The sequence below is a fragment of the Pygocentrus nattereri genome, chromosome 7 (genome assembly GCF_015220715.1).
Source record: "Pygocentrus nattereri isolate fPygNat1 chromosome 7, fPygNat1.pri, whole genome shotgun sequence".
Lineage (NCBI taxonomy): Eukaryota > Metazoa > Chordata > Actinopteri > Characiformes > Serrasalmidae > Pygocentrus > Pygocentrus nattereri.
The window spans coordinates 41257539-41273430 of record NC_051217.1 but is presented as its reverse complement, the minus strand read 5'-3'; the positions used below and the strand labels follow the sequence as shown (position 1 = coordinate 41273430).

The 15892-nt window shown below is 41.1% G+C and overlaps 1 protein-coding gene across 2 annotated transcripts; it reads left to right on the top strand.

Annotated features, from left to right (window-relative positions):
- The first annotated feature begins 230 nt into the window (after positions 1–230).
- LOC108434103 (ras-related protein Rap-2b) lies at positions 231–13862 on the top strand. 2 transcript variants are annotated; one of them, XR_005130486.1, is made up of 3 exons: positions 231–244; positions 13374–13475; positions 13554–13862. XR_005130486.1 is itself a non-coding variant. In XM_037540229.1 (2 exons), exon 1 carries the CDS (start codon positions 12732–12734, stop codon positions 13278–13280), a length of 549 nt encoding a protein of 182 aa, XP_037396126.1. In that variant the 5' UTR covers positions 12357–12731; the 3' UTR covers positions 13281–13475; positions 13554–13862. The 2 variants fall into 2 exon arrangements, 1 of the variants encoding a protein (XP_037396126.1); XM_037540229.1 differs by lacking the exon at positions 231–244 and having other exon boundaries at positions 12357–13475.
- Positions 13863–15892: the final 2030 nt, after the last annotated feature.

The window sequence follows — 15892 nt, the reverse complement described above, 5'->3', positions numbered from 1 at the left end:
ACCTTCCGGTCACGAGGCTAGTTCCCTAACCTCCAGCCATGACTGCCCCATGAGAGCTGCACCTCAAAAGGAACGTCGTGCACATAAACATCTGCTGTAATTAGCAGTTCAGTTACGAGTGAACAGAAATTCTATAGCAGGGAATTTGATCACGGATGAACTCTAAAAAGTTCTGTTTATTTCTTTCACATTAGACTTTAAAGTTTACATGTTTACATGTAAAGTTTACATCTCTCTCTCTCTCGTTTCTTGTAATGTGACACAGCAAATACTGTTTAATGTAATTTGGACTACAGTAAATGTTTGTGAATTTAACCTGTTTTGCCATTTAATACCTTTACACAGTCTAAGTAACTGTGCTGTGAATTCATAATACATAAACGTCATGTAAAAGAATTGCATAAATCCTACAAGTATTTATAAGCTATAATACCATTTTTACATTGGATTTATGTATTTAAATTGAATGGAAAAGTGACATGTAATTAAAATGCCTACGTTTTAACTGTTGGGCCAAAATGAAACATTTAATAATCCCTACATCTACTGTAAACATGCTAACTCACACCTATTGCTGCGTATAGCTTCTACAGTAAGGTTTTCTGTTTCACACACTATGAAAACTCACTTCTGAAGATGAAAGTTGAAGCGGCTTTTGAAAAATGGCTTTGGGGTGGACTTTTAAGAGTGAGCTGCTAGGAAGCTGAATATCTTATCTCAGCCATATAATTATCATCAAATCATCATAACAATGGAGTGAATGGATTATTAAAAAAATACAGGAACTACAGGATGTCATATCAGGAGGATAACAATGTAAATGCTAAGTAGGGCAGGGTAGCAGGGTAGCTACCTGTTTATGTAGATACCTTTCCCAGTTTGGCTCTTTTCTCTGGCTAAAATGATAAAAAAAAAAAAAACGCTCCAGTTTTGTGCGTAAATAAAGATAGAATAGTTGTTTTGTTATTCAGTTCTGTTTCGCTTGATGTCCGAGGTAAGACATGTTGGCTTGGTTGTAAATATTAGCTTGTAGATCAGTGGCTAGGCCAGCAGTAAGGATTGGTTGACACCACAGCCCAAAGGTTGTATGATGTGTTTGCATGCTTGGTTTTGAAGTGAAAGATTGTTGACATGAAAATTTAATGAAAAGCTGAATTTTTAACACCAGTGAAGGCTCAGATATGGGTTGGAACTACTGTTGCAGCACTGGAGGCTGGTCTTGGTCTCAAGACCCTAAATTAACAGCCATGTTTTCACAGGTTTAAATCAATCCTGTCCGCTGCCTTTTGAGAATTTAATTGATCTTTCCATGACTTATTTTTGTTGATGTTCATTGGTTACAGAATTCAAACTGATGGAAGATAAAAAAATGTATTACTACTATAATTTCACTGAACAATAAAAATGCATGTTTGTTATTTGCTTTACATTTGGTTGACTTTAGGTTGTGGTAGAAAAGAAGAGATAGAATATATCATTTACAATCATTTCTTATATATGTATATATGTAAAACATTTCATAGTTTTTGATATAATTTGAAAATGCCTGTTACCTTTTACATTGTTTGTAAATTTCATGATGAACGGACTATAGAAATAACCCAAAATGACTTGGAAAATGTCTGGTTCCATTGACTTACATTAAAAGTAAAGTAGTTTTTTCCTTCTACTGTAAAGTTCCCAAAGTTAGTTCCAGATAGTATTGCAGATAGTATTGTAGTAAAGTATAGATAATATATATATATATATATATTCTATTGCAGATAGTATCTGGAACTAAACTCTGCAGGCTGAGTAGGTCCCCATTAAACTGATTGAACAGTAACACAATATGGACCAGCATATAAAATTAGGAATGAAAACATTTGAGCTTTACTGTCCAGCAACGCTTTCCTTCTTTGACATGAGAACATTTGAGAAGCCCTTCTCTGAGGCCCAGTTTTAAGCCCTGTCTGATCCCACTGTCTCCTATAGCTTCCAGGCCGTCCTATCAGTGCGGAGAGCTGAGAGAGTAATTAAATCTGGAGCAGGAAATCCATACGTGTTGTACAGTTCCAGTTAATTAATCAGGTAAAGGCAACAGTGTGGTTTACAGATGGGCTAGTTTGGGTTTAACCCCTGTTGAGCCGGACTACAGCCGTTCACACGCTCCGTCTGGTTGGGTTACATCAAAGCCAGACCGCTGCTCAGACGCCAGCGCAGTTGTTATTGATCCCCGGCGGTCAGGCCAAGCTGGAGTTGAGTATCAAGCTCTACTGCAGACATACATGCATGCATGAACTCAGCACAGCTGAAAACAGGTTATGTAAATTGACTGTCTTGTTTGGCAGTGTTCTTTGAATTGGTCTGCGTTTTCAGGCGAGCGTGTAAAGGCGTGTTTCAGTTCCATGGTATAGAGTTTCCACTGCGCACTATATCCAGTGGCGGTCTATGTGTAGACATGTGCAGCGTATTACATTTCACCTCGTCAAAGCCTCGTTTGGCTTACTGTAGAGGTCTTCTTCCATATTAAGCGTTTAGAAGAGATAATGTACTCATGTGGTTCGAGAGGAGACACGCCTACTTTAGCTATTGTTGACAAGTTTGTGCGACCTTCTGCTCAGGTTACCTGTTAGCATCTGTAACACTTCTACTAACAGACGTAAATGCTTATTAGCAGAAAGGAAAATGGAAAATGCTGGAGGAGAACATCTGAAACAGTTTTCTTTCAAAAACAAACTGGCCAAGCGACAAAATACGAATGTAAAGTGTTAAAGTGTGAAAATGGATTGTGGGCAGCATGTTTACTCCAGTCAAACCAGGAAAATAATTAAGCTGTTCAGTGTTAAAGTGGAATCTTTCTATGGAGGAGGTTTTAGCAGCAGAAGTTAATTCGTCCCGCGACCCTGACGGAGAAGCGGCTTGGAAAATTAATGGATGGATGGAAGTTAATTCGTTCAGATGAGCTAATGCTTAAGCAGCGGTGCTGTATACTGACTTTTTACCAGGCAGTTTCCATATATTAACTCATAAATATGAGTTCTTGTATATACCCAAAGTGTGAAATTCGGGGTGGGGGTCCGGAACCCCTTAATTAGCCACTTTGACACCGCTAAAGCCTCAAAACCAAAATTCTGGAAAGTCACTGAACATAAACTTATTGTCGTTATGCTGTCACCGCTTAGCTGCTTCACCCACAGTCAGCGAGCTGCTGTCTTTGGTATTCTTATCTAACTAGGAATGAGGCACTGGTCTGCCTCGGGGTGGTGCTGTAGCAAAGTGGCTCATCCAGTTGGTCCTTCATTGTGTAGCAACTGCAACTATGCCTGGGATGTGTCTGAAAAAGATACAGTATGCCACAAATATGCCACAGTGTATTTTTAAATCTGAAAACTTGACGAATTTCCAGAGAGACTGGTGGAGTGAGTGAATCGTTCTCATTTCTCAAATCAAAGAAAAAAGGAAGCGAAGTGTAAAATCTTAATTACTGTGAAGAAGAGTGCATTAAAATAGTATTTCCAGAAGAAGAACTGTTGAACCAGTCATTTTGTTGCCAGTGAAACTAGCATCAGCGCTGCTATGGTGATGGAGCAGCCAGACAATACTGGATTAGCGAGCCAACACTGGGACCCCCCCGAATACCAGGGGGTATTTCTCACATGGCGTAACTCACTTATGCTTTTTCATTCCAAGATGATTCACAAGTCAAGGAGAAGACAAACATCTCATGCTGGTTTGAAAGAGCAAAATATGATTGTTCAGTTCCACGTCTAAACAATTTTGATTGATTCATTTTCACCCATTTCTATAGAAACCACCACAGAATACTTCAATTCTTTACGTCTCATGCAGTCAGACACAGACATACTGGTATGATTTCAGGAAATAATAAGCAAACTGTGATTGAAAACTCCTATAAAAGTTGATTCAGATGAATAATTGTGTAGCTTACGAGCGGCATGACATGTTAACCCTCTATTGCACGGTGTTGCCATATGGCATCAACTACTTTATCTCAATTTTACTAAAAAGCAGTGATATAAAATTATTTTTTTCCTATTTAATTGTGGGAAAAGGGTTGTTTTCTTTAAAAAGACAAATACTTTATGACATCACATGACCAGGAATTCTTATTATGATGTTGTCATTATCATACATTACATTAAAATTGTATTAATTTCCAATATTTGTAAATATTGGGTCATACGTTTCACTCATTATGAATTGGATTTGTTTGGTCTTGTTATCAGTAAAAGTATGTTTTTAGAGAAAGATTAGATCTGTAGTTGTTTTTTTCCCAGATTTTATGGTGCTATGGTACGATTGCGCATTGTTGCTATATGGCAACAATTTTTCAAATACACCACTTTAAAAAAATTATATAGTTTTTTCCCCACTATTTCCATTATTTAAGCAATTGTACATTTCAAAAACACATGATAACTTTTTTAAATGATCATATTTAAATAATAGTTCATGTAATAGAGGGTTAACTATCTTTAGGTGAGGTTTGCTAACATTAGCTCTGTGAAAGTAGCAGCATTTCCACAGCTAATAGGATATTAGCAATTTTGTAGAAGGCAGACTGGCTTTAGAGTCAAGTCAAATATTCAGAAGCATTCATAAGGGTCAGTTTAGTCGCCAGGTGCGCTGGGATTTATAGTACACTCACCTTTTTTCTTAGGATTACACCACTGTGTTAATGCTAACAAGGCTAACATTGTAGCTAGCCAGTCGTGAGGAGGACTCGGCATCTAGTACACGTACAAAGCAATACATAGAAAGGTACATTAATATTTACCTTCACACATGTTAGAATCATAAATTTGAGCTGTCCTGTTTAATGTACCAAGCTCTAAGCTAAGAGAAGCTAACTAGTTAGCTAATCTTAACCTTTTACTGTAGTTATTTAAAGCTAAACCTCATACTACAATGTTTTTGAAGCCAATACAGTAACTCAGATCAAGCTTAGCTTAAATTGCCGCTAGCATAAGCCTGCCTGCTAATAGTAGAACATTAAGCCGTCTTTTCAGCTTCAGGAGTGAAATAAAAACAGTTCCACGCTCCAGATGATCAGGATATACGTTCCTCAGGAACAACATTGCTGCCTAGTAATTCTAATTTACTGCCACCGACGTTCTCACAGCAGGTTTTGGAGGAGTTCTGTCTGAGCGACGTGATTGGCTAAGAGCCAGGGGGCCAGATTTTATTATTTTTTACAGGGGTTGCTACAGTTTCCAAATATGCTATATCATAGCATCAGGCTATAGCTTGCTGCTGACAACAGTGTAGTCGTCACCCTAAACTTCTTAAAAGATGTTTTTTCCCTGCAAACAATAGTATCTTTTCAAGTGAAACGATCTTAATTCTAGTCGAAATATCTAATATTTCTTTGTTTAAGATCGTTGTTAAGCTTATTTTAAGATTATTTAACTTGTTTCTAGACATTTCTTTACCTGTTTTAAGTGCTTTTAGTATGTCGAATTATCTCACTATACTGACATAAGTCGACGGGTGTCTGCCAGTACAGTGAGGTAATTTTACTTGATAAAATGACTTAAAACAAGTTAAAATGTTTGGAAATGAGTAAAAAAATCTTCAAAAACAAGCTTCAGTCTAAACAGGAGAAATTAGAAATCAGATTTATTGAGCAGATCTAGGATAAATTTACTTGACAAGATACCATTTTCTACAGTGTTCAAGAGTTCTTTAGTAAAAGCAATAGCTCTGTATAGAACCATGAGTTCTATGTAGAACCATGTCATGCTTAAATGGTTTGTCGCATGGTGTAAAGGTTCCTCAGGTTGATGGAAAATGTGTTCTATATGATTCTATGTAGAACCTTTTTGAAAAATGGCTCTGCCATTGGTAAGATTTCAAGCTCATAACAATAGAAGAACCCTTTTTGGTGCTATACAGAACCATAGGCAACATGCTAGCACCTCCCTGATTGCCGTGCCTGGCTGACAGGAGGGTCAGGCATAATTTAGCAAATTCTCTGAATTAATTGAATTGCTTCTCCTGATCCAATTAGGCCTCCATTTAGCCCGAACTACAATTCACTGAGGTTTAAATAACAAAGAAACACTTTACAGACTCAGTTCATGCCTTAGTTGATTTGCTGAACCTTCACACTGGTTGAAATACACACATCAAAATGTGTATCCCGCCCCCTCCCCCCACACACAATTCAAAGGCTTTCTAAATGTGACGGCCTTTTATGCTCGCTGAGTGGCCAATCCACAACTGCAATGTATCTGCCCTGGACCTGCTGTGTGCATGTGAGCATGTAGAGGAGAAACGATCAATGACAAGAAAAGACACTTCACTGGTGTGGCTGAGTGCAGATCGATGGGGCCTTCACCGAGGCCTGGAGCTGATTAGTTGGATTTCTACCTGTCAGCGAAGGCGGATGCTCTCATTCACCTTTTAATTGAGTTTTCTCAGGGCTGGAATGCCCTGTGCTCCCCTGTATGATGAAAGAGTCGTTGGTGAAATTGTGGAAAAAATGAAAAATTACACCTCGGCTGATGAAAATACCTTAAAGGGACATTCCACCGATTCCAAGCATCTACATCGTTCAATCAGTGATATGAAACTTACCAACCTCTTCACAGTGGTGGTGATAGGAACCAGGGGTTGTACAGTCTACAGTGCAAATACTGCCATGTTATTCACTATCCAAAACCACCCGTGAACCTACAACAGAGAGAGAGTCTTCTGAGATGTTGATGGGAGTAAAAACAGTACATCTGGGAAAATGTGGTTTCTTTGTGGACTATTGTGCGAAATCTTATTGTAAAACTACCATAAAACAATGTCCGGCGGTGCATTTGCAATGACTGAGCATGATAGCTGTCTGTGAGGGAGCTTTCAGAGGCACTGAACTCTTCAGACGTCTGGTTCCTATCACCACCACTATAAACGATTCTGACTCGGGAGTGGAATTTCCCAAAACGTAGGGCAATATAAAATATGTCAAATATTGAGATTGTTGTAAATACATTATAAGAAGATTCCACCTATACTTTCACGTATTACATACATAGACTTATTTTATTTTAAACAATCAGAAAGTACCAAGAAAAAAAAGGCTAAATAATCTTATGATAGTTTCATAGTGAGAAATATTAGATATGTAGATAATATTTAGGATGCTTTCTCTTAGCAATACATCATTTCCTGAAGGAATAAACTGGCCTGCCACTTCTGAACAAGCAATAATATCACATCATTGTTTGATGGCTGGAGGTGTTTGTGGGATTGATTGAACGGCTGTCATCGCTGTATCACACCCCAGAGCACATGAACATGATAATTAATATGCACGATTGAGTGTTGAGATTGATTCTCTTTGAGTCCCTTCAGCATAGAACAGAATTAACTATGAAGAATAGAAATCCCTGCCCAAGAGGCCTTTACACGTCGTCTAAGGGCCATTTGTTTAACCCTTTAAACTGCTAACTAACGCAATCGTTTCATAGTAGCTGCTAAATAATAGAATAACAAGCTTGTATTGTAAAGGGTTTAAATGCTTGTTTATATATAATGCAGAACAAAACCTCAGATCTTGATTTGTTTTGTTGTTTTTTTAGTTTTTGACATAATTTAAATAAAATAATTTAAATAATGTTGCCCTTTATTTTGTGTGTAAATTTCATGATGAATGGACCAACAGAAATGACCCAATATTACTTGGAAAAAAGTGGTTCCATTGACTTACATTAAAAATAGACTGTTTTTTCCTTCTCCTGTAAAGTTACCATTTTGGAGAAATGGGGTTTTGTTCCAACAGCAGCAAATTAACTCATCTGTTTACTGAGCATATTGTGGATATAGTCCAAATTTTGCTTCTTTAGATAGATAGATAGATAGATAGATAGATAGATAGATAGATAGATAGATAGATAGATAGATAGATAGATAGATAGATAGATAGATAGATTCAACTTTATTGTCATTGCTCAGTACAAGTAAAAGGCAACAAAATGCTGCTAGCATCTACCAGAAGTGCAATAGTGCAAAACAGACCATGCAAATGTGCAATAACAGGCATAAATATGACGTATCTATATAAATACATAACTATATGAACAATATATACACAATTATAAATATATCTATGGTTGATATATACATGTATATATACACATAATACTGTAAATACAATATATGAGGTATGTTACGTACTGTTTGAGTAAGCAGTTATGTGTTGTATTTAGAGCTACAACACTGCTTTAAAAAAAAAAAAAACGCCTGGTAGTCAATAGTCACCCAAATATTTTCTGCAAGTACGTCCCCCAAAACCTGCTAAAACTGGATCCTTCATTAAGGTCATGCAGACTTGTAAATGTGGTTTAGGATACTTTATGGCTTAGGGCCCATGGGTCAAACACAAGGCCCGCGGGCCTCATCAGGCCTGCTACACAATCCTATCCGGCCCACAGAAGTGTTTCAATGTTCTATTAAAATTTGCCCGTTTCACAATGTGCTGCACTACAGTCACCAGCATGCACTGCAATGGAACGGGTGCTCTGACTTTCCTAATCCAACGACAGCGGTTACGCCACACTTCTAGACACCTCTACACCGTTCTACACCAGTCATGTCACCAAATACGCTGCATTTCAGCTGCAGTTTAACCAATATTAACACTTAACTTCAGCTCTGCACATCAGAAACTGAGCCAAAGTATCAAATCAAATTTATTTGTAGCGCTTTTTACAACGGAAGTTGTCACAAAGCAGCTTCACAGAATTCCAGAAAAGACAAAGTTTTAACAAGAATGTAAACCCCCCCCCGGCGGGCAAGCCAGGGGCGACAGTGGCAGGGAGAACCTCCCTCAGAGCTGAGGAGGAGACCTTGGGAGGAACCAAGGCTCACCAGGGCGGACCCATGTGATTATAAGTGATTATACTACTGATATTAATAGCAGTAATATTAGTAGTAGTATTAATGGACAGGATATTTTACTGCTGACGTTCTTGCGTATTTTGATGACCACTTCAGGATATAGCGCAACATTAATTAAAAATGAAATAAAAATATTTTCTCTGGCTCACAGATTTGTTGAGAATTATTCATATGGCCCCTTTAGTAGTTGAGTTTGACACCCCTAGCTTATGGGCACTGTAGACTAAAAACAACAGAAGTCGAGAACATAACCTAGCGTCCATATGCCTGCAGCACAGGCATGCACACGAAAGAAAACCAGAATTCCCCAGAGAAAGTCTGAATTCTGCTCTTTTCTAAAGTCGCTGCCTGCAGCATTCACTTATACGATGAAGGTTTGTTCATATTTATAGTTCCTAGCAAGTCATACTGTGTCCTAAACCTTAATGAAGACCTGGACGCAGTGAGAGAAGGTCTGAGGATGTACGATTTGGGTGACTATTGACTTCAAGCAAAATTTGGACACCAAATGGGCTTCGGCTGACCAACAAGTGAAAATTGTGTACATTTGAAGTTTTGCTTGAAGGATCCTGACCACCTGCATGTTTCATTTCATTCAAAGAGAGCAAAATTAGGCCTGTATAAATGGATGTACAGCAGCACGGGTCGTGGAACGTTGAATAATGATGATGGTGTTCACATTTCTATTCAAATTGTGTGTTTTTATTTACGTATTTACTTCTTTGCCCAAAACTCAATAAAAAAATTTATTTTAAAAAATCTGTTTTCAACTTATCAAACTAGACAAACTAAAAAAATAAAATAAAATTTGATAGATATCATGCCTTGATGTATTGTGATGTTAGATTTTTGTCCATATCACCCACTCCTAGTCGATTAGGTGCTGAAAAAGTGTGTAACAGTCTAAACCACTGGTCTACATCTTCTCTGTCCGGGAAGGAGAAATCTGGAAGAAATGAATAACAGACGAATGATGTCCACTGCAAAATATCCAACACATGGCACTGAGGCATTCGAGCTGGAAGACAGAACTAGGCCTTGTGCTGGGTGTGTCTGCTTTAGTATTGCAAAATCCTGGAAATCATACCGCACATATTTCTGCTGATCACTCTTTCAGCTTGAGATGATCTCGCTGTGTAAACCGGAAGTTTCTGTTCTAACGCAAAACCGCCTCCGACCCCGAGAGAAGGCCAAAGGTGGTTTCCAGGGCGTGCCTAGCCACAGCTAGTCTATCGCCAGTCATAATGTTCTGACCAGTCGTCTGACATATGAAAAGCCATTTATCTCCTGTCTGTATGATGATGCACAGGAAATGCTAGTGACTCAGTTCTGTGCCACAGGTTAGCAGCTATTTTTAGTCACACCTAATGTGGCCTGTAACAGGCAGACTGGTTTCCCAGTCGGCTATTAGGTAAACCGCCGATTGAGGGGAATATCCAGCCTCGACGAGACTGGGCTGCATATGACAACAAGGTGACGTGTGTTTGCTTGTGCAAATGAGTTGATGGGCTGGATTATTCTAGATCTTCACTGATTTAAACCAAGGACTTAATCAATGTTTGAAAAGGCCAGTCATGTTCTTCTGAGGTTAATCTAGGCTCCCCAAAGACTTCTTTTAACACAGATTCCTCAGTGGCAGCATTTTAACAGAGCTGGACAGCAACTGAGTAACTGAGTAAATGTAATTAGTTTCTGTACTTTAGTATTTTTGGTGTATCTGTACTGAAGTTTCTCCACTCTAGGCGACTTTTTCCTTTCACTCCACTACATTTCAGAGCCTAATATCTTTTTTTTCCTCCTACATTCTGAGAAATCTGTCGTTCCTTTTGGTTTCTGTGTGTATAAAAACCGTAACATGTCAAAACGAAAGAAGCGCAAAGCCAGAGCACCAATCAGGGCCCAGCGGTCACTTTGTTTAGAGCTGGTTTTGACCTGTTGGTCATACCGACCCAGTGCAGCACGCGGTTCAACGTCAGCGCAGCAGCGTAAAACTTTGGGAGAGTCTGTTCAACATAAATGATGAACTAACCTAACTTTGTGTAAATAGAGCTCAATATAGAAATATGTCCACATATGCAGTCGAGACTGACGCGGCTTTTTTCTGAATTTCTACAAACACCATTTCATTTTATAGTAAATGAGTTTGGGCTGGTTTATGTTTATGAACAGACGCCTACAGATCAACATAGTAAAGGAGCTCATCTGTGATCCTGAGTTTAAAGCCAGTTTTTATTCAACTTAAACTTGGAACTAAGTTGAATTAAGTTTACTCTTTTAGTACTTTTACTTTATACTTAAGTACATTTGAAGGCAAATACTTTAGTACTTTTACTCCAGTGGAGGTCTAAAGGGAGGAACTTCTACTTTTACTGGAGTGATATTTACCTTGAGTATCTCTACTTTAACTCAAGTACATGGTTTTTGTGCTTCGTCCATCTCTGCATGTTGGTTAGAGATCAAGACGCAGGCCTGGCCAAACCCCAGTTCAGTGAAATTCCCATATTATAATACAGTGTAGCTCAAGGCTATAGGCTATGATTTCCCAAGATAGGCAAGGAAAAGAAATACAGGCCTCCTGAAAACTACTTTCAGTGAAAACGTAGCGTATATTATATTCCGGAAATGCGTTAAAATTCTGACTAACTTAGAATTTAGACTTAGACATTAGACAAAGAATATTTTTCCTTTTTTCCTTTCAAGTCCCACCTACATTTTCCATAATTATGGCTTGGTATCTCATAATGACTTAGCATCTTATAATTATGACATATTATGTCACAATAATGAGATTAAGTCTTTATGATGTCATAATTATGACTTAGCATCTCTAAATATTGACTAATTTGCTCATAATTATGACATAGTTTTATTAAATTATGACACAGCATCTCATATGTACAACTTATTATCTCATAATTATGACTTCTCAGAACTACAACAGCATCTCATAATGAGAACTTAAAATCTCATATCTATGACATTACATCATAATCATCAATTATGACTTAGCATCTCATATGTACAACTTACTATCTTATAATTATGACTTATTGTCTCAATTATGACTTACTTATAATTTTGCCTTAGTATCTAATAAAAATGAGATTCATGTTTATGACGTCGCATCTCAGCAATACGACTTACTGTCCCTTAATTATGATTTACTATCTCATAATTATGACTTTCTCCTAATTATGATTTAGAATCATATAACTCACTTTCTCGTAGTAATGGGCTTGAATTTAATAATAAAGACTTAATGCCTAAATTATGACACAGCGTCTGATAAAAATGACTGACACTCTTTCTAATAATGATGAGAACATTCTCATTATTTACAGATGGTAATTATTGTGAGGTATTAAGTCATGATTCTGAATCATTTTCTCGTTACCTCGTCTTATTAAACGGCTGTGTGTTTATCCCCGGTGGCGGTGACTCAGGCCGCAGTGGACCGGTACCGGCCAGCGGGGCAGGCGTGGTGCCTGTTGCCCATAAAGGGACTCGGTGCTGCGCGGGCGCGCGGCGCCTTTAAGAAACTCCCCGCTCGCGCTGTGACGTGAAGACGTCGCGCGCTGAGGACTGTGGGGCAGGAAGGGAGTGTGTGTGTGTGTGTGTGTGTTTGTGCGCGAGAGAGCGCGACAGAGAAGAGTGTGTGCGCGCGCTGAACACGGAGCCACCGCACACGGTCCGTCCGCGACGGGCTTTCTGATGCAGGGGCACGGCCCGGGGCAGGCTCGCGCTCACCGAGGAGAGGGAAACGAGCGCGCGGGTGCGCGGTGTGTGTGTGAGTGTGTGTGAGTGTGAGTGAGTGGGTGAGCGAGCGAGCGCGCGGAGCCATGAGAGAGTACAAAGTGGTGGTGCTGGGCTCGGGCGGCGTGGGCAAGTCCGCGCTGACGGTGCAGTTCGTGACCGGCTCGTTCATCGAGAAGTACGACCCCACCATCGAGGACTTCTACCGCAAGGAGATCGAGGTGGACTCGTCGCCCTCCGTGCTGGAGATCCTGGACACGGCGGGCACGGAGCAGTTCGCCTCCATGCGCGACCTGTACATCAAGAACGGCCAGGGCTTCATCCTGGTCTACAGCCTGGTCAACCAGCAGAGCTTCCAGGACATCAAGCCCATGCGCGACCAGATCGTGCGCGTCAAGCGCTACGAGCGCGTGCCCATGGTGCTGGTGGGCAACAAGGTGGACCTGGACGGCGAGCGCGAGGTGGCGGCCGGCGAGGGCAAGGCGCTGGCCGACGAGTGGAACTGCCCGTTCATGGAGACCTCGGCCAAGAACAAGAGCTCCGTGGACGAGCTGTTCGCCGAGATCGTCCGGCAGATGAACTACGCGGCGGCTCCCGGCGGGGACGAGCAGTGCTGCGCGTGCGCGATCCTGTGAGAGAGGAACGGGAGCGGCGGCGGCGGCGGAGCGGGCACGCGCACCGAGAGACTACGGGGACAAAAACAAGGAGCGTGTGTGGCATGGCCAGAGTTTCTCTCTCTCTCTCTCTCTCTCTGTCTCTCTGTCTCTCGCGCGCGCTCTCTCTCCGGAGGGCCTATCTTGTGTTGCACGAGACAAAACAACAAGACACAGGTGAAATCAGTGTTTACAATGGCAGAATACTTGAATGTTGTGGGATTTTTTTTATTCATTTTCATTTTTTTCGTTCAGACCAACTCGGACAGCCGCGCGCGCTCACTGGAGTCTTTTTCCCGTCTTGCTCGTCTTCAGCACGGACACGGGGGACGGTTACTTTAGCAATTCCCGTTTTTTTCCTGTTGCTCTGCTGATCCGGAGGGGCGTGCGCTTTTTTGCAGGGGTTGTGAACTGTTGAGCTACGTGTCTAACCACCCCCCCCAACCCCCCCCCCCTTTTTTTTTTTTTGCCTTGGCTGCAGTGAGAATTCCTTTAAGGGAGGAGGAGGAGGAGGAGACAGCTGGGGCTGTTGGGAGTCTCTCTCCCTCTCTCTTCTTTACTCTTTCCTCTTCTCTCTCTCTCTCTCTCTCTCTCTCTCTCTCTCTCTCTCTCTCTCTCTCTCTCCCCCCCCCCTTTACTCTTTCTCTCCTCTTCTTTCTCTTTTTTTCTCTCTCTCTCCCCCCTTTACTCTTTCTTTTCTCTCTCTCCCTCCCCTTTACTCTCTCTCTCTCAGGCAGCTCCCTCCGTTTTGCTCTCGTGCTTTTATTTTGTATTTTTTATTTATTTTTATTATTTTTTTGCTTGGTCTTCTTTAGGAAGCCAGCCAATATGAAACCGTGTGACGTCACGTGTTTCGTTTTTCTTTCTTTTTTTTGAAGGATCGCCGTCGTCGTGATTCCTTGTCGAAGTATTGAGTCAACACGATTATTATTTTTGTCCAAGAGAGAGAAGACAAACACACAACAAAGAGACAAAAGACTTTTTTTTTTTTTTTTTTTTGGATGACGACAAAGTTAAAAACCACACTTCTCACGCTGACCGGTGCCACCTTTCCGTTTTTGTTTTCCTTACTTCAGCGTGCGCGAGGACCTTACTGTAGTGACGCAAGCACGTCATGGTGACGTACCGTGCGTCGAGTGCCTTCTAAAACAAGCTGTTCAGATTTTTAGTGCCAAGCTGAGAAGGTCTGAAACGGAGGAAGAGGAGTTTAACGGCAATCCACGCAGGAAAAAAGTACTTACATGTTACACTTGGTGATCCTTTTCCGAGGGGAGGATTAAGAGTATGACACAAGAAACCTGTTGTCAAGGATTTTTCGTTTTTTCGCTGAATTTGGCCTGTTTTATTTACTCATTTTCAGCCCCTTCTCTGAAAACTGGTCTGAAGGTAGAGGTACTGGGACCCCCCCCCCCTGACTCAGAACAACTCAAACCACATCCCCTAGACCAGTGACATCAGTTTTGTTTTGCTTTTATTTTTACCAAAATGTGATGTACCATTGAAATTCTAATCCGATTGTACGTTTAATTTCAGACCGGCTTTTTAATAGCTGTTCTGACTGTTTCAAAGACTTTTAATACAGATTGCATTTTTAAAAAGTCCTGTTTACGCTCCTTTTCTAAGTGCTCTGTGTATGAAATTGGGTTCTGAATCTCATAACATTTTTAGAAGGGTTGTAATATTTAATAGGGGTTTTTAAGATGCTGTTGCTGGCTGTAGACCTCAGCAACACCAGTACGAGTGCAGTCAGGCTCTTAACGCTGCATCTCCTGTGGTTCGTCTTCGGCCTGCTGGCTCTATCCAAGGTGCAATTATGCCACTAAGCGGCATATGATTGACAGCATTGGCCTCTGGGGCCTCGACCCTTGTCTAATGCACTTAGATGAAACTGCAAACAAACAAGAGCAGGGCGTCGCGTTCGGGAAAACCCGGCTCGCTGGTGCAGCCCTAGTCGCACTAATGGGGTCATGTAGCGGCAGCCGCGTCATGTGACCTGGCCATGCTCTCGGCGAAGGAGCAGGGGTCGCATTCCTTAGCCTGGTTCTCAAATGCACGCGTGGTACAGTAGAGAAGGTTGTGGGAGCGACTGCCAGTCAAAGACGCGCAAGAATGTGAACGGGCTATTCTTACTTTGCCCTGGCATTTTTGTAAAACGTCTGTTTGGTTTGAAGGTTGAGGTTTTTTTGAATGCCTCAAAGACCGGGTTGTCTTCGGAAACCTGGCCCAAGCTTCTCGTATAATTACATGTGCGTGTAAGGAGGTATCCGCATTCCTTTGGCCATATTGCTGGTCGTAAGGTCTCCTAGGTGACCGTGCCTTGTTTGTAAACCCTCTGGAGTTGAAGCTAGTGGTGGTTTACGGCTGTGAAGTTGGGTAGAAATCTCAGCTGATTCACACTTGGCAGCGCTCTGCTTGCTGTGACGTGTTGGTTGGTTCTGTTCAAATGTGGTGGAGATTCTTACCAGTGTATGCTGCGTTTCCGCACACGAACCCGCCCCCCCAGCCTCCACCAGGGTATCCAGTAGAAGAAGAGCCGCATGTCGGCCCTTGTGTCCAGCCAGGCGTGCTAGCCTCGAGCCATTTTGTGATGACGA